At 37.0% G+C, this 19,247-nt stretch overlaps 1 protein-coding gene across 7 annotated transcripts in view; it reads left to right on the forward strand.

Moving 5' to 3' along the window:
• Positions 1-19,247, forward strand: part of ZNF106 (zinc finger protein 106) — a 53,807-nt gene that overhangs the window by 23,818 nt on the left and 10,742 nt on the right. For 2 of the 7 annotated variants that reach the window (XM_086321670.1, XM_086321669.1), the window contains 11 exons: positions 2,689-4,869; positions 5,902-6,535; positions 7,707-7,776; positions 9,127-9,281; positions 9,365-9,425; positions 9,898-10,236; positions 11,600-12,380; positions 12,691-12,746; positions 13,857-14,002; positions 16,039-16,173; positions 18,371-18,487. In XM_086321670.1, coding sequence (XP_086177796.1) covers positions 2,689-4,869; positions 5,902-6,535; positions 7,707-7,776; positions 9,127-9,281; positions 9,365-9,425; positions 9,898-10,236; positions 11,600-12,380; positions 12,691-12,746; positions 13,857-14,002; positions 16,039-16,173; positions 18,371-18,487 — 4,675 coding nt within the window. The remainder of the gene's footprint in view (positions 1-2,688; positions 4,870-5,901; positions 6,536-7,706; positions 7,777-9,126; positions 9,282-9,364; positions 9,426-9,897; positions 10,237-11,599; positions 12,381-12,690; positions 12,747-13,856; positions 14,003-16,038; positions 16,174-18,370; positions 18,488-19,247) is intronic. The other 5 variants (XM_086321673.1, XM_086321674.1, XM_086321675.1 and 2 more) reach the window with 3 other exon arrangements.

The following is a 19,247-nucleotide window of genomic DNA, read 5'->3' on the forward strand; positions in this document are numbered from 1 at the left end:
TATTTCTTGAATAAATTTATGCTGTATATTGGACAGTGTCAGAATCATTTCAACAATGTAAGTTTTATAGCTTGTACTAGGTAGTTTCATACCTACAGCTATAATTTAGGTATTAGCCTTTTGTATTTTAACCTTACTGATTCGTGGTCTGAAAAGTTTAATGAAGCATAAAATTTCAGATATAAGTAAAAGATACAGAACCAGTTATGAAGTGGGGTGATTTTTTTAAGTTCTAGAACATGATAAAAAGCATTTCAGATTCCACAAATTTTAAAGATTCTTCTTGAATACTAGTTATACCTGATCTGTATCTCATTTTCAGTTAGAATGCAGTTTGAATATAAAAAAATAGTAGTTGTTATTCTGTATGCTAAAACCTTTTTGAACAGGTCTTTGAAAGGGACTTTCTTCATTTTAAAATGTCCATAGCAGCATGATACTTAAATTGTTTAGTTGTTTATCCTTCAAATGACATTCTCACTACTTTTATATAGCTGCAGTTTACTCTTGTTTTAGGGCGCTGGAGCCTCTAGAAGACTAACTTCTATTTTTGTTCTAACATTCTTGTGCCATTATTAGCTTATCTGTGTAAATGATTAAACATTAAGTCAGAGAGTAAAAGCTTCTCAGTAAATTCGACATTCATATTGCAGTCACTAGTCTTTGATTATTTTAATAAGCCTCTTTGGTGACATATTTATAAAATCATCTACTTATTTCTTCATGAGGTTTTTTTCTTTTTTCCTTCATGAGGTTTTTAATTTAGATTATTCTTTTTGAGCTGTGGGTTTAGCTACATACTGTTGTCCCCCTGACCTAGCCAATTCATGATAATCTAGGAATTTTACTTTGTGACTGACTTATTGCCAAATTCTCATTTCTGGATGATATTAGTAGACCTAGTCAGTGATCTCCTTGGATGTCAGAAGTTGCATTCAGCTTAGAAACAAAAAAAGCAAATTGGTTAATGGTGATATAAACATCTTCCAAGTGTCTGTAGGAACACTTGGGGACTTAGGATCTCCTGTTTAGCAGTAGTTGTAATTCATAATGTAAGTGGATGTTTGAACTTTAAGGTGAATTAGCTTTTATCCTAAAAGTGAAAAACAGAAAAATTCCACTTTGTGTCCAAATCTTAGAGACATTAGAAGCTATTCAAGTCAGTACTGAGTTTAAAATTTATGTCAGGTTCAGATTCAGAGAAGGGAACCCACTTGCAGAAACTTTGAGATTTTCATTCTATCAAACTTCAGTTTTTGAGATTTTCATTCTATCAAGGTCTAGTGGTCAAGAGTATGGGCTCAAAACAGACTTACAGTTGCCAGTGGGGAGGGGGATAGGGGAGAGATAGATTGGGAGTTTGGGATTAGCAGATACAAAGTATTGCATATAAAACAGATAAAAAACAAAGTCCTACTCTATAGCATAGGAAACTATGCAGTCTCCTGTGTTAAACCATAATGGAAAAAATATGAAAAAGAATATATATATGTATGTATACAAATATAACTCAATCACTTTGCTTTATAGTAAAAAATAACATTACAAATCAACTATACTTCAGTTTGAATGTGGGCTCTAGAGTTAGACTGCCAAAGTTCAAATTTCTGCCATAACACTAACTAGGTATCTTACTCTAGGCAAGTTATTTAACCTCTCTAATCCTCAGTTTCCATATCTAAAAGTAGAAATAATAATGCTTGCTGCAGAGTTGTGAAAATTAAATGAGATAATCTTTGTAGTGTTTAGCAATAAATGCCTTATGATTAGTAGGTACTCAGTAATTTTAGTTAATATTATTCTGTTTTTTGAGCACCTTACCACCTGTGAAGTACTGAGTTAGGGAAAACATAGGTACTTTTTGAAGGAAAATGGTTTTATGCCGATTCCCATGATGTTTGCTTAAATTTATTCACATTTCTGTGGGCTTCTTGTCTAACATGAATAATTGAAACAGCTGTAGCTTCTTTTAAAAACCTCTGGCTCATGAAACTCCTTATGGGCATTTATTGTGGATCCTACTTGCTTGTTATGTGCTATTTTATTCCTGTTTGTGACCTTACTTATTTCCTTAGCTAGGTTATAAGCCCTTCAGAAACAGGATCTATGCATAAAAGTTTTCTTTCACTACTAATAGTCATTGAATGTGTACTTGATAAAGTGTTTATTAATGAAAGTTATTATGCAGAGTAAAATCTTACCATTTAAAATAGGTTAAGAAACTGGGTTTTCAGAAAGAACCAACTATTGAAGAAATCATGGTGTTAAGAACAGCTGGATATAAATTGTGTTAACTATGATAATTAACCATAGCTACAAAGTATACTTGCTCTTCTTTTCTAAAAGTTGTGTAATATAGAAATAATTGGATGATAGGAAAACAATCCTCAAATATGCTAAGAAAAACAGGAGCAGGAGAGGAAAGATAGTATAAATGTGTCAAGTTTTTAATATTTTGAGGTTGATAAATATATTAATTTTAAATCAGTAAATTGTGAAATATAAGTTTATATCATGTAAAGATATGAAAACAATCACTATTTGAAATAAAAATAAGACTATTACATACTCTTAAGTTACATATTCTAAGTGACAGAGGAAGAAGGCAGAGGGCACGTTTGGTGGGTTATGCCTTTAAAGGAATCATGAAAACTTTAAATCACTAATAAAAGACTGTTTTTCTTCTAGAAAAGATGAACCTTCCAATAGCAGCCAAGAAATAAACTCTGATGACAGGCGACCCCAATGGAGACGAGAAGACCGAATCCCTTACCAAGACAGAGAGAGCTACAGCCAGCCAGCATGGCATCATCGTGGACCTCCTCAGTGGGACAGGAAGTGGGAGAAAGATGGCTATAGTAACACTAGGAAAAACAGCTTCACACATTCTTCAAGGAATAATGGTGGATCAAGAGGATGTTCTGGGTGGCATAATGGTGGTGCAGGAGGTCCCTCACCTTGGTTTCACAACCATAGTAATTCTGGAGGTGGTTGGCATTCAAACAGTGGGACAGTAGATTGGAATCATAATGGTACAGGAAGGAATTCCAGCTGGCATTCTGAAGGAGCAGGTGGCTTTTCCAGTTGGCATATGAACAGCAGTAACGGAAATTGGAAATCCAGTGCACGTGGTACAAATAGTTGGAATTACAGTGGCCCCGGAGACAAATTTCAACCGGGCAGAAACAGAAATTCTAACTGTCAAATGGAAGACATGAATATGCTATGGAATACGAAATCTAAGTCAAACAAATACAATCAAGACAGGTATAAGTGGCAGTGGCAAGAAAATGACAAAGTTGGTGCGGTTGCCACATACAGAGGTCCTTCTGAAGGATTTGCAAGTGGTAAGTTTCATTCAGAAGGCTTGCTTGACTTCAATTTTGAGCAGCTAGAAAGCCAAACCACTAAACAAACAGACACCTTCACTTCCAAAATTGGTGGGAAGAGTGGCAGTGTAGCAAGGGAAAAGCTCCATCGCTGGACTCCTTACCCTTCACAGAAGACTCTGGATTTACAATCAGGAATGAAAGAAGTCACTGGTAACAAGTCAGAAATGATAGATAAGCCTCTCTTTGATTTTAGCTTGATAACCACGGGAATAAAAGAGCCCCCAAATGATAAAACAAATAATTCTCAAAAACTGAAAACAAAAAAGGAAAAACATATTGAATCTCTTAAACACAAAGCCTCTTCTGACTGCACTGCTTCTTATGAGGTAGTGAGAGAATGCCCCATTACAGAAAAACCTGAACAAGAGCCTAATTTAAATAAGATGCCATCATTAAAATCCCCATTCCTTCCAACTCCAGGCAGCAAATCAGTTCCTCAAAAGCAAGATTCAAAGAATCCCTCAAAAAACACCAAAATTAATTCTTTTTTCTCTGGGGAACACTCAAATCCTTTGGCTAAACACACTGTGGAAGATAATCAGAGTTCTTGCATATCCAAAATGCGAAGTTCAGGTCCTCATGTTTTAAAAGGAAATAATAAAAGTTCACTTGGAACTCAAAGGGATTCTGATGAAAATTTAAGTGATACATTACAGAAAGCCAAAGATGTGCTGCAGTGTCATGAGACATTGCAAAATCCACTTAGCACTTCTAAAAGGACCAGGAATTATGCAAAAGCAAGTAGAAATGTAGAAGAGTCTGAAAAAGGATCTTTGAAGATTGAATTTCAAGTACAGACATTAGAAGATGAAAGTGATGGAGAGATATCTGACACAGAAAAGCATGAGACAAAAATCGAAACCCTGGGTTCTACAACTACAGAAGTTTTATCCTGCAGTACTCCTGCTGCTGATGAGAAAAGGGGGGATGACCAAAACCTGGAAACATCTAGAAAACCATCCACTTCCCCATGTAACTCAGCAGTTCACCAAAAAGAAACTGAGTTACAAATGACATCTGTAGCCAGCCCACAGTCTGGTTTACTGCTAGATTTGAAAACCTCTCTAGAAGATGCACAGGTTGATGACCCTGTTAAATCTCATGAATCTTATGAAACTGAAGGCTTTGAGAGTACTAGCTTGGATGCCGAGCTTCAAAAAAGTGATATAGGTCAACCCTCAGGCCCCCTCCTGCCTGAACTAAGCAAGCTTGGCTTTCCTGCCTCACTCCAGAGAGATCTAACCCGGCACATTAGCTTGAAGAGCAAAACTGGAGCACACCTTCCTGAGCCAAACCTCAATAGTGCTCGCCGCATCCGCAATATCAGTGGTCATCGAAAGAGTGAGACAGAGAAGGAATCTGGGCTCAAGCCAACCCTTCGACAGATTCTAAATGCATCTCGAAGAAATGTCAACTGGGAACAGGTCATTCAGCAAGTAACCAAGAAAAAGCAAGAGCTAGGCAAAGGCTTACCCAGGTGTGTGCCTCTTTTCAGTATCCATTTCCTTTTTTCTTTTAAACTTACCCTTTGGCTGTGGTCGAGAGAATTCTACTTGTTGAGTTTAATTAAATGTTTGCAAAAAAAATGTGTTGTAGATGTCTGGTTTAAATATCCAAGAGTGACTGCTACTCTATAACAAGTGGAATAAAGTGTTTCCTAGCAGGGAATTCAGGTTACAAAGAAACACACCTACTTCTGAGAAATGAAGTGGGGAAAATACCATTAGAAATCCATCACTTTGGTGATAGGAGCCATAAAGTGACAGCATGACAAAGATGTCTATCTGTAGCCCTGTATTTAACTATAGATCTTAATGAGTGATGCAACTTTTAGATACAACTTCTCATTACTTTTTACTTAGAACGGATAGATGGTTATCTCTCTGTATCTGCTGTGGACATTGTATTTGTGATCACAAAATACATTCTCCTGAGTACTTGCATAATAATAGTTTGGCTGTTCACCTTACTTTAAGGCACTAAGCTTTTCTGAATGGGAAAGAATTGTTCAACATAGGTTTGCTACTTGCAAATCATCCTGCTGTGTTTTAATTATATAGCCCTCCAGGCTTACATTTCCATCCTTTTGAAATAACATGTTTATTGTACCTTCTTTTCTTTTCCCATAACTTGTGAGTATCATTGAAATTATGACTTAGCATGGTGTCTGTTGCTTGTAAATGCTTGATGAACACTTTTGTTTGTTTGCTCTTAAAAATTACATACTTACTGTTGATTTAGAGCTCCATGTTAAATAAAACCTTCAGTTTTTATTCCTTCCTTTTGTATATAGCTATATACAAATATCTAATTTACTGCTTGTTACATTACAATACTTAGAGTTAACTTACTTTATGTTTAGAATTACTAGACTATAAGCTCCTTGAGGGCAGAGGCCATCTATTAACATTTGCAGTCTCAGTGCCTAGCAGAGTTTGGCACATTAAGTGGTTTCCCCTCTCCCATCTGTGTCTGATTTATGAATTTTTTTCTTTCTTTCTTTCTTGAGGTTTGGCATAGAAATGGTGCCTCTGGTTCAAAATGAGCAAGAGGTCTTGGATCTGGATGGTGAACCTGATCTGTCTGATCTAGAAGGATTCCAGTGGGAAGGTGTTTCCATTTCTTCATCCCCTGGGTTGGCAAGGAAGCGAAGCCTTTCAGAGAGCAGTGTGATCATGGACAGGGCTCCGTCTGTATATAGCTTCTTCAGTGAGGAAGGCACAGGCAAAGAAAATGAGCCCCAGCAGATTTTTTCATCTAATAATTCATTCAGATCCGCACAGAGTCAAAAACCAACCATGAGCCTTAAGCAGGAAGTGACACCTCTGGCTGCCTCCCTAAGAACAGATGAAAGAACTGAAAATGTTGCTACTCGAAGGCGACATAGCGCACAATTATCTCCTGACCGTACAATACCTTTGATGCATTTGACAAAAGAGCTGCACAGCCAGGAGAGCTCTACACTACTTTCAGAGAATCATAATGCCCAGGAAAGTAATGGAGAAGGAAACTCTTTATCATCAAATGCATCCTCAGCCCTTGCAAACTCCAGTTTGGCAGATGCAGCCACAGATAGTAGCTGTACCTCTGGTGCTGAACAGAATGATGGCCAGAATGTTAGAAAGAAACGAAGAGCCACTGGAGTGAGTATGATTCCTGTGTGTTTTGTAGAATATTTCATGTAGTGACTTGGCTATGATAAGAAAAATGTAATGTTTTTCGTGGGTACCTGGGCTTGTGTTTTGCCCTACTCAGGAATAGAAGATTTCTGAGGGTCTTACTTTCATATTTTTGTCCTACTGGTTTCTTTCACTGAGTAGCTCTACTAAGTTAGATGTAATTGAATAGGAATGTACAGTACTGGGAAAATATGAAGTCATCTCTAAAACTAGTCTCTAAACCAATGATTCTTTGAATCACCTGACCAAGGAATGAGCCACATCTTCAGCTGTAACTTTATCTGTTTTCATGATGCATTCTGTACTGCTATTGAAGAATGGTACTCTAGTGTTGTATTTGCTTGTTGGACCCAGAGCTATTAGGCTTAATAAGGTAGTTTTAATACTGTAAGAGTACATGTATATGAGCATAGTCCTAGTCTGTTACTTTGTCTTTTATACTTAAGTTGCCTAGCCTAGTGTTTTTATAATCCATTACTTCACTGACACTTCTCTTTTGGCACTTCTGATGGTTAATATTGCTTAAGCCTTTCAGGAACCCTTTCTGAAAAGAAAGAGTTGCTGATAGTAGTATAGACTGGAATCTGACACTCAGAAACTGGACTGTTTCCTTTAATATTGAGACAATATAACAAACTAGTTAAAGGCATGGGTTGTAGACCTGGGTTTAAATTCCATCTCTGCCCTGTTGAACTAGATGTTGTAGCAGATAGTGTTGGATGAGAGATTGATTGTCTTATGGCATAGCTGATGTCTTGGGTCTTATCTCACAGACTGTTAAGCTTTTTGTTGTAAAGATTTTCTTGATGAATTCTAAAGTAGAAACTATGAAATCAGATATGTTTTACTAGCTTTTACCAAGGTGAAGTGCTTTGCCCAAGCCCTTGGGCTTTACTACCTTTAGGATGCTAGGGAGGTACTTGACCTTGATTATATATATATATATTTTTTTGTCAGATACATTCAGTCAACTAATATTTAAGCTCATATCGTGTATATGAAACTCCTAACTATCCTGATGGTAGCAATCATGAATAATAATGTATGACTGACTTAGAATTTATTCTTTTTCCCCCTCCTGGATAATGGCCTTTGCATATTTAATATTCTTTCTTTTTCTTTTTTGTCTCCTTAGGATGGATCTTCTCCTGAACTGCCAAGTCTTGAGAGAAAAAATAAAAGAAGGAAAATTAAAGGAAAGAAAGGTATAGTATAGAATATTCTGGCAAAAAGAAACTGTTCTTGCATCACTTCAGCCTTTTACAACTTGATATACAAGTGTAGCTTATCAAACAGAGAACACCCATTTATTAATTTATGATATTTTTGTTGTCTTGCTTAAGGACATAGAAAAAGTTTGATTTTCTACTATATCCAGTTGGAGCTATAAAAGAAATATGTGATATCACCTAAAGCAGAAAGCTGAAATTAATATATATCATGGACAAATTGAGTTCAGTATAAAACCAGAAAGTCTAACTGAGCCTTTTCAGTGGAATGAAGAGAAACAAGACATTTAGTAGAAATTTTTATCCCTCTTGGTCATTTATAGCCATTTTACTCACTTTCTGAGGAATCTTGGTTGCTTTTCTCATGTGAATTAAGGAGAGAAGTTATTTGTGGGGCTCCCTGACTGATAGGCTTCTATGACTCTTGCCTTTCACTGATTCTCATACCATTTCAGTATAAGATCTAGTGCAAGAAGTGACTGGATGAACTTTGGGTGGCTGGATGGGATAAGGTGGGAGTCAAAGACGATACCAGTTTCTAGCTGGAGCAGTTGATGGCTTTATTTATAGCACTAAAAAACTTTATGAGAGTTAGAGGTTGAGGGTAGAAGAAGATGGGAGTTCCCTTTTGGATCCCTTGAGTTAAAGGACTTTAGAGACACCTTAGTAGAAGTATCCGGTTGGTAGTTAGATATGTGGGTCTGGAATTTAGGGGAGTTTTCTTGGCATATTGCATGGGAAAGAGACAGATATAAAGATGACAAACACATGTAGTAGGACATTTTATTTCAAAGCTATATTTTATTCAGGAAAATATATATTATTTTATATTAAATATATTTTTATTAAAAATTTTTATATTAAAGAACCTTAATATATTAAGGTTTTAATTTTATATTAAAGAGAACTGTTTTAAATTAACTAACAGACTAGAAAAATAGGAATCCAGAAGAGAGTGCAAGCAGTTTAGGTTTGGGGCCCAATCTAAGCCAAAGCCTTGATTGAAGAGGGTAGTAGATAAAGGAAGATGGAAAGTGAAACCGACAGGAGTTGATTTCCCCAGAGGTTTTGCTTGGAAGCATCACTGTGGAAGATGGTGATTTGGTAAGATGGTACCATGTGGTGGTACACTTGAAACCATGAGGCTTGGTCTCTAGCTCTGATAGCATGACTTGACTATGTGATTTGTAAAAAATTTGATGAGTCTCCTTCCAGTGACCTAGTGGGGAGAAAATAAAGGCCTGTCCTAGATAATTGATGCAGTTCCCTGGATTATTAAAGAGACGTCTCCAATATTAAACTAAGCCTTATGGTTTCTTTTGACAGAACGTTCTCAGGTTGACCAGCTGCTGAATATTTCTTTAAGAGAGGAAGAACTAAGCAAATCATTGCAGTGCATGGATAACAATCTTCTACAAGCTCGTGCAGCACTTCAGACAGCTTATGTTGAAGTTCAAAGGCTACTTATGCTTAAGCAGCAGGTAACAGCAGATGGAATATTTAATGAAAAAGGATCATCTTAAAGTTGAGTTTTAAAATGCTTAACAAAATTCTTTATTTTTAGATAACTATGGAAATGAGTGCCCTGAGGACTCATAGAATACAGATTCTACAGGGATTACAAGGTATTCAGAGATGGATTGGACTGTCTGTAACTTGTTACTTTTTTATTTTCTCTAGAGGGAAATTAAAGTAGTTATGAAAAAGTTAATATGATTATTCTTATGTCTCCTTGATGTTAGCCTTCTGTAGAAAGGCCTGTAAGACTGTATGTCCCCAAAATACTTAACAATAGAAATAATGTTATAGAAAGAGTCTTGGGTTAGGCATCCCAAGACTGGGGTACAAATTTGATTCTTCTATTAGTACCAGTATCACTTTGGAGAAGTCAGTTAAAATCTGAAAAATTAGAATATTAAGCCTGCCTGTCTGTATCCTCAGTGGTTGTACATATAGCTTACATAATAATCTATTTTAAAGAATTATGAGCATCTTTAAAATTCTCTTGTAATCTTTAAAAATACAAGTTGGCTCAGTAATGAGTGGCTTTTCAGATAACATTTTTGCATTTGTATGTGTGTACGTTTCCCATTCTAGAAACATATGAACCTTCTGAACATCCAGACCAGGTTCCCTCTAGCCTTACACGAGAACAGAAGAATGTTAGATCTCAAACATCTACTGATGTCACACTTCTGCCTAGTCCTTTTTTCCCGAATTTCCTGGAACCTCCATCTTCCCACGTGTCTCCATCACCCACTGGAACCCCTCTCCAAGCAATCACATCTTCTTTCCAAGCTCATGGCAGTGTTCCTGCTCCAGACTCATCAGTTCAGATTAAACAAGAACCCATGTCTCCTGAACAAGAAGAGACTATCAATGCCATATCACAAGGCTCTGCTTGCAGTGTGTCCAAGGAATTACTGCAAGCTAATAGTATGTAAACTTTTCTCTGTGTTAAGGGCAACCCTATAGTGGGTCTAGGGCAACTTTATATTAGTGATGTGACATCATACTTGTCCATTAAAACTAAAGTTATAACAGGACTTCCCTGGCGATCCAGTGGCTAAGACTTCACACTCCCATACAGGGGGCCTCAGGAACTAGATCCCACGTGCTACAAGTAAAGATTCTGCATCCGCAACTAAAAGAATCCTGCATGCCGCAGTCAAGATAGAAGATCCTGTGTGCCGCAACTAAGATCCCACACAGCCAAATAAATGAATAAATAAATATTTTTTTTTAAAGTTACTATAGTTTTTCTTTAAGTCTTCTTATTTAGGAGCATTATTTAAATATTGGTAACTGTTCCTAATTTTCTCTAATACAGGATTGCTAAATTGACTTTGGATTAGCATGTAACAGGTTCCATTTATTTGGATTGGTGCAGAATTATCTGTTTTTCATGAGATAAATGGCATTGAAGTTGTTGAGTCAGTTTTCTAGATAAGATTCCTCTTCTGGATTTCTCATTACTTAACTGTTTTTATCATTTCAAGTACAGACTAAGGTTAATACGGACATGAGGAACTGGTGGCCATGATGAAAAGCAGAGGGCTCTGGTGTTTGGAATCATCTAACAGGAACTTGGGGGTTTTGACAAATAGCCAGGGATTCTACTGTCTTTATAAAATAATCCTTATCTGGTTACCATTTGAGAACAACTTCTAAGTTGTTTAAAATCTTATCTGAAGTTTGTATAACCACAATGGTGCTATATTGAAAATTAAGAAACAAATTGATATTGTTTGGTATTCTTTTTTTTTTTGAACAAAAAGAAAGTCTGAAGAATCATCCTAAATTTTGCTATCTGTTGCAGCACTAATCATTGATATGTACATCAAATATATGTTATCTTCCATATTGAATTTTGTTACTTTTATATGGATAGTATTTAGTATATATTTTTTTAATGTGGTGACACTTTTTTCAAAAATAGCTTTTATTAGATTTCCTTTTCTGACTGCAAAAGTAATTCATATTCATTGTTTCAAACAAGAAAGAGAAAAGATCAATAGAAACAATCTCTGCCCATAAAAGGAGCTTGTCTAGGATATAAGACATGCACATGATTTGAGATTAATACAAGGCAAAGTGTATAAATACTGTACTAGAAATGCATGTAGGTTATGGGATGCTGAGCAGTGAGATAACTAAACCATGACTGTTAAAGTTGTTAATGTATCATCAAAGTGTCATATTATTTGATAGAAATTCAATCAGTGATAATTGTAGTTTATCACTACACATAGCAGACACAAAGACAATGGAATAATTTTTTTTTTCCTTCTCAATTCAGGAGAGATCAGTGACAGTTGTCCAGTTTATCCAGTTACCACTGCAGCATTGTCCTTATCAGGACTAACAGAGAGATTCCATGAGCCTAGCCAAGAACTGAAGTTTTCTGTGGAGCAAGGAATTACCAGAAACAGAGGGAACAATCCCTCTTCCCAATCAGCTGGTCTTCCTAGCATAGATAAAGAAAGTGAAGAGCCAAACAAAGGCAACAGTGGGTCTGAAGCCTGTACCAGTTCTTTTCCAAGATTATCCTTTGCTTCAGAAACCCCTTTAGAGAAAGAGCCCCACTCTCCAGCTGACCAGCCAGAACAACAGGCAGAGTCCACTCTGACATCAGCTGAAGCTAGGGGGAACAAGAAAAAGAAGAAACTTAGGAAGAAGAAAACTCTGCGGGCTGCCCATGTTCCTGAGAACAGTGACACTGAACAGGATGTATTTACTGCTAAACCTGTAAGGAAAGTAAAAACTGGAAAGTCTGCTAAAGGGGGGAAAGTGACAACCTCCACCTGGGAAGATAGCAGAACTGGCCCAGAACAAGAAAGTGTCAGAGATGAACCAGATAGTGACTCGTCTCTTGAAGTCCTAGAACTTCCTAATCCTCAGTTAGAAGTGGTAGCCATTGATTCTTCTGAATCTGGAGAAGAGAAACCAGATAGCCCATCTAAAAAGGATATTTGGAACTCCACAGAGCAAAATTCATTAGAAACTTCTCGCTCTGGTTGTGACGAAGTTAGCTCTACCAGTGAGATTGGCACTCGCTATAAAGATGGCATCCCTGTAAGGTAAGGATACTGTGTTGGTCCAATCAGAGCAGCTTTCACCATTCTTTCATTAAGTCACATTTATAGAAAATCAGTAGGGATGGATGACGGATATGGATATCTCCTTAGCAGTGGAGCATTTCTGCTTTCTCACTTGTGTTGTATTTACTGTTTTTTCCTTTCATATAAAAATTTCACATGCAGAAACTGATCTTGTATTGTTGCTATTTTGTCCATTGTTTAGAATAATTTTTTGAGTCAGGAAAATACAAGTTTTCCTACCTCTCCTGTTCACACAGATGCTAAGAAGATTTTTGCTATTATTTTGTAGTGTGGCAGAAACTCAGACTGTGATCTCCTCCATAAAAGGATCAAAGAACTCTTCAGGTATTTGGTGGTTCCGTTTTATGTAAATGAATTACAGGAGGGACTTCCCTGGTGGTCCAGTGATTGAAAGTCAGCCTTCCAATACAGGGGATGCAGGTTGGATCTCTGGTCTGGGGACTTGGATCCCACACATCTTGGGCCAACTAAGCCCATGACCCACAGCTGTTAATCACTATAGAGTCCATGCACTCTGGAATACATAAGTAAATAAATAAATCTTAACTTTTTTTTTAAATGACTGAATTGATAAATTAATCACAGGAAAAAAGCTTTGTAAGTATTAAAGCCAGGCTTTAAATCTACTTAAATATGCTTATAGAATAGGGGATGGGGACTGGGCTTATTACCAAGAGGATGGAATGCTTTGACCAGCAGTTACTGGTATCCCTGAATCCTCAAATCCTGGCATTTCAGTTTCTTACTCACATCTCTAATCTGGTTCTCTCGTGTATTCAGCTAATTAGAATAGTTGGCTTTCTGTGTCTTCAGTTCTGCATCTATGGATTCAACTAATCACAGATTGTGTAATGGGCATTTATTGAAAAAAAAAAATTGTGTGTAAGTGGACCTGCACAATTCAAAGCATGTTGTTCAAGGGTCAGCTGTAAACGGGAGGATGTGTATAGGTTATATGTAAATAGTATGCCATTTTATATAAGGGACTTGAGCATCTGTGGATTTCGGTACATGCTGGGTGAAGGAATCCTGAAACCAATCCCCCTTGGTTACCAAGGGACAACTGTCTTAGGGTTTTGTTGGCTCTGGGGGGTGGGGGGTGGTGGGCTTTGCTCTGAGAAGGAATTACTTTAAAAATAATGCCTTAATAAAATAACTGGCAGCAGAAGAGACTGGATGTGGAAAGATATTTAGTGCCTTAAAGGGTATCATTCAAAGACTCACTATGTAAGTATTTTTTCCCTAAGAGAAAGGCCTTCCCTACCTTTTCTTAATATGAAATCTTCATAATGAAGATCACTAATGAGAATGTGGTGTTTTGCTAGGCAAACCAGGTTCTTAGGAGAATCCAGGCACCACTTTTTCATAATGTTTTAAATTTCTTAGTATCTTTTGAGATATAAGCTGACACATTTTTGAAACATTGTTTTCTAGAAATATCTTCAGAGCCAGGAGATGATGATGAGCCCACAGAAGGGAGCTTTGAGGGGCACCAAGCTGCAGTGAATGCAATTCAGATATTTGGGAATTTACTGTATACCTGTTCAGCAGATAAAACTGTCCGAGCTTATAATCTCGTGGTAAGTTAATACATCAGTTTGAATGTTTTTGCTTCTTTACAGGTTTTAGAAACTCCCAACTTGCTCTCTTTTAAACACGCGTCTGTTTGCTTTCCAGAGATGGAGTAGGCTTTAGACTAACTTCAGATACAGTTGATCTAGTGACTCAGTGGGGTCACCAGAGACTTAAATTCTTTCTTTCTCTCCTTTCTGTTTTCTCTGGTATCAGCTGTTCCTAAAGCAGGTTCTCCTGCTCACAGATGTCAATAGCTACAAGAGTTTCTTTTCCCTCCCACCACCAAAAAAGGGTCCTGTGCTTTCCTCCCTAAACAGTCACTTGGCAAAAGGAGATGGAATTATAACAGTAGGCTAGGGACAGTCAGGTCCCAGCCCTGGAGTGGATGCTGAGGTGTGTCACCTAGTTGCTACATAATAGAGAAGGGATAGAATGAACATTGGGAAAGTGTCAGAGGAGGCATTTTCCCTGAGAGTTGATGAATTGTGCAAGTTATTAAGAAGAGCAGCAGTCTTTCATTATCCCACACTTAATCTGATGCTCCTAACTCTTAATTTTCTTATAGTGGACTTTTGAGTTTTGAGTCTGGTATTTGCGCTTCCCTGGTGGTTTGTGGTAAAGAATTCGCCTGCCAATGCAAGAGATACAAGAGACATAGGTTTGATCCCTGGGTCGGGAAGATCTCCTGGAGTAGGAAATGACAACCCACTCCAATATTCTTGCCTGGAAAATTCTTTGGACAGAGGAGCCTGGCGGGCTACTGTCCATGGGGTTGCAAAAGAGTTGGACACGACTGAGCGCACACAGGATATCAGTTCAGTTCAGTCGCTCAGTTGTGTCCAGTTCTTTGCGACCCCATGGACTGCGGCACACCAGGCTTCCCTGTCCATCACCAATTCCTGGAGCTTGCTCAAACTCATGTCCATCTAGTTGGTGATGCCATCCAACCATCTCATCCTTTGTCGTCCCCTTCTCCTGTCTTCAATCTTTCCCAGCATCAGGGGCTTTTCAAATGAGTCAGTTCTTCGCTTCAGGCAGCCAAAGGATTGGAGTTTCAGCTTCAGCATCAGTCCTTCTAATGAATATTCAGGACTGATTTCCTTTAGGATGGATTGGTGGATCTCCTTGCTGTCCAAGGGACTCTAAAGAGTTCTCTGACACCGCAGTTCAAAAGCATCAGTTCTTCAGTACTCATCTTTCTTTATGGTCCACCTCTCACATCCATACTTGAGTACTAGAAAAACATATGTCAAACTAATTCTGTTTATCAATAATGATAGCCAAGAAACTTTAGGAACACTATGTTGTCTGAACAAATACAGTGAAAGTATATGAAATTGATGAAGTTTTTGAAAGTCAAAAGATTAGACGATGGACTGAGAAAATGTGTTTACTATAGGCAACAGGTATATAGGGTCCTTTAGCCTAATAATGTATGAAGGGCAACAGAGATGACTGAAGGAAGAAAGCAATGGTACTAGGAGGTATGAGTGTAAGATTTGGGGAATTGGCTCTAAATTGTAAGGTAGGTATAGGTATGTATGTACATTGTAAATATATATAACAGTATGTGCACAGAGATAACAGGGTGTTCCGTTATGAAACCACACCTGGGACACTAGGACCTGTGATGGCATGTCTTTGAATATTGTGAAGCTTTCTCTACGTACTAATCAAATGCAGCAACTTATCTGGGTAATTAGCTATAGTTTGAATTTGCTTGCACTTTAGTCCATATGCTAGAGAGACTTGGCCTAGCATTAATTAAAATTCTGATCTATCTTATAGCAAATTGCCCTAAGCAATTTTTGGTATGGCTCAGTTAACATATAAGTTGCAGGTACCTCTGTTCACTGGGCATTCAGTGAATAGGTACTTACTGAACACCTTTTGATACCATATACTAGGTACTATTCTAGACTCTGGGGACACAAACATGAACTGTATGTTTTAGCTTTTTTTTTTTTTTTTTTTTTAAGGAAATACATTATCTTATCCATCTATATCCACAAGTAATGATCTAAACTGTGCTTGACTTTAGAGTCGAAAGTGCATTGGTGTCTTTGAGGGCCATACCTCCAAAGTGAACTGCCTCCTGGTTACTCAGACCTCTGGGAAGAATGCTGCCCTTTACACTGGTTCCAGTGATCATACCATTCGCTGCTATAATGTTAAGGTAAGTGGGTCCAGAGAAATCAAAAGTGATGATACTGAAGCACTTTAACTATATTTACTGTGTAGAGTGGAGACAGTGAGACATGCTTCATTCTGTTAACCTTCTTGCTTTTAAATCTGTTTCAGTACACTTATAACCTTTGGTAGAAATGAGGCTTAGGTCTAAACCATGTTTTCTGTCTCTCTCCACATATCTTTTCACTTACTACTGTTAATAATATACCTCTTTTGATCTTTCCAACAAATATTCCTCTTGATTTTTATTTTCATGTCATATGTCAAAATTAATATTAGGTAGAAAAAGAAATGTTAAGTTTTTAAACTTAAAGACTTAGAAGTAGATCTCTCCTCTTGAGAAAGAATTTTCTAAATGAATTATAAGAAATGAGAAAATTGTTTGCATTAAAATATACATATATATACACAATTGCATAATATTTAAAATATAAAAATAAGTGAGCAGGAAAAAAATATATACATATATTCTTAACTTTAAAAGACTTAATTATTTAAGACAAAATTTATAATACCACATAATTAGGTTTTTAATGTATATAGATGGTATATGTGAGATTAACAGGAACACAGGAAAGGGAGAGGCTAGAACTATGCTGGTACAAGGTTCTTATATTTTGTTGAGGATAAGTCAATATTAACTTGAACTAGATTGTTACAGGTTAAAGAGGTAATCTCTAGAAGGCTGATTCAAAACTTCAGTGTGCATCAGATGGACCTAGAGAGCTTGTTAAAACACATGTTACTAGATCCCTTTCCCAGAGTTTCTGATTCAGTAGGGTTGGGATAGAGCCCAAGAATTTATTTTTCAAACATGTGATACTGATTCTGCTGGCCTAGGGGTCACACTCTGAGAACAGCTGCCCTAAAGCAATCACTAAAAGAATAATGCAAAGAAAGATAGCTTAAAAATTTAATAGAGGAATTAAAATGGCATACTAAAAAAACTGTTTAATACAAAACAAGGCAGAAATAGGGAAAAAGTAATAAAAATGAGACAAATAGAAAGCAAATTGGAGTCTAAATCTGACCATATTTAATATCATATTAAATGTGAATTAACACCCAGATTGAAAAGGAGATTGACTAGATAAAGAACAAACATCAAAATCTATGCTGTCTACAAGACACTTTTAAATTCAAAGACACAGGTAGGCTGAAATAAAAGAATGGGGAAAAATGTACTTTTTTTTTTTGCAAATAGTAACAAAAAGGGCTAGAGTAGTTATACTACTATCAGGCAAAAGACTACTACTGAGACAAGGTAGCTTTTTATAACGATAAAGGGTCAGTATAGAAGACATTCAAGATAGGAAGATGGAACACTGATCTATCTTATCAGAGAATAACAGAGCATCAAAATATGTAAAGAAATATTGATGGGATTACAGGGAGAAATGGACAAATCCACATTAACAGTTCTTTTTTTATTATTTTAGTCACTTAGTATCATTCAACAGCATTCAATCTTGAGTACTTAACTATATAATTGGCCCTGTTCTAGGTAATTAGATTTTATCAATAAAACCCAGTTCTGGGAATTCATGGAAATCATTTTATGAACATCAGCTCAAACTGTGTTTGTATAACCTGTATATGCATCAGAATTATGAAGGAAATTTTTAAAAAAACATATTCTAGGGCCTACTGAGTTAGAATCTCAGGGTTTAGGGGTGAAACTTGGTGTTCTATATATTTTGAAAACTTTTTGAGTAATTATAGACTAGCTAACCTAAAACTGGTTTAAAGGAGGCATTTGGTAGCTGTTGAAATAGAGAATCAGTTGCAGGAAAGCACATAGTACTTGATTAATGCAATTATCAGATAATACAACTATAATCTTTATTTTCCTTTTTAGACAATGAGTGCAGCTTTTTCTTTGGCTACTTAATTTAAGAGGCTAAAACCCAGTTCATAGTGCCCTTTGAAGAATTTCTGCATTCCAAGTTAGAAACATAGGTGACATTAGAAGTTATATTTGTTTACTATGTTACCTATAGCTTGAGGTTCTTTGGCCACAAATTTCAAAGCAGAAAACAGTCTAAGATACTTTTCTACAAAATGGAGGATGCAACATTTTCTTCCTCATAAAAAATAATTTCACACTCTGTTTCACAGAGGATTGTTTTCATACCTTATTTGCTTTTAACCTCTACTGATCAAGTGTTGTGTGCTTTTATCAGACTCGACACTGTGTGGAGCAGTTACAGCTGGAAGACCGGGTTCTCTGCCTCCACAGTAGGTGGCGAATTCTCTATGCAGGACTGGCAAATGGCACTGTGGTCACCTTCAACATAAAGGTTAGTGGTAGGGGAGAGAAGGCTGAACTCCCATGCCACTTAGAAGTGGGGTGTGTGAGGGAAGAAGGCAAAGACAAGGCCATTTTCCTGTTTTTGTGTGTGTAAGAGAAAGCAGCAGAATTAGCCACTGCTCAAAAACTTACCTTCTGTTGTAAGTGAAACAAGATGCATTCTGTCTGCTCAGGCCCAAGTGTGCCAGGACCAAAGTGTAACTGTACTAAATTAAACCAAGCCTAATGATTTGGGGCCAAATAATGAGTCATGGGTTAAACTAGTTTGTCTCATTTTAAGAATGACACCATTAAAAGTGAGCTTAAATTCCTTTGAGTATGACAGTGATGTTGTTTAGAACTGATTTAGGGTGTCATGAAAGTAGCCTGTTCTGTAAACTGAACTAAGTCAAGGATTGCCTTCATGCCCTTGGGCCTCATTCTTTCCTGACCCAAATATAAATCCATTTGTTGAGCAAACCTTTACTGAGCCACTGTTATGTGGTATGTCTCAGGATAAGGCTTAGGAAACAAATGCAGGCCAATTCTTGATGGCTCTATGTGCTTTGTTAATGTAGTTGAACTTGTAAGCTTTAAAGCATGAGAGACATGATCCAGTTGGTATTTTAGAAAAAGTCACTTTGGTGTTGAACACATTGGAAAATACTGATAGTAGAAGCTTGAAGACCATTTAGGAGGCTTTGTTACAGCAGCTGACATCTAGACTAAAGTGAAGAGAACGCATAAAAAATGTAATCAGAGGTAGAAGT

This window comes from Bos grunniens, chromosome 10, assembly GCF_055505025.1.
Source record: "Bos grunniens cultivar Pamir isolate PY7600 chromosome 10, Bosgru_T2T1.0, whole genome shotgun sequence".
Taxonomy (NCBI): Eukaryota; Metazoa; Chordata; class Mammalia; order Artiodactyla; family Bovidae; genus Bos; species Bos grunniens.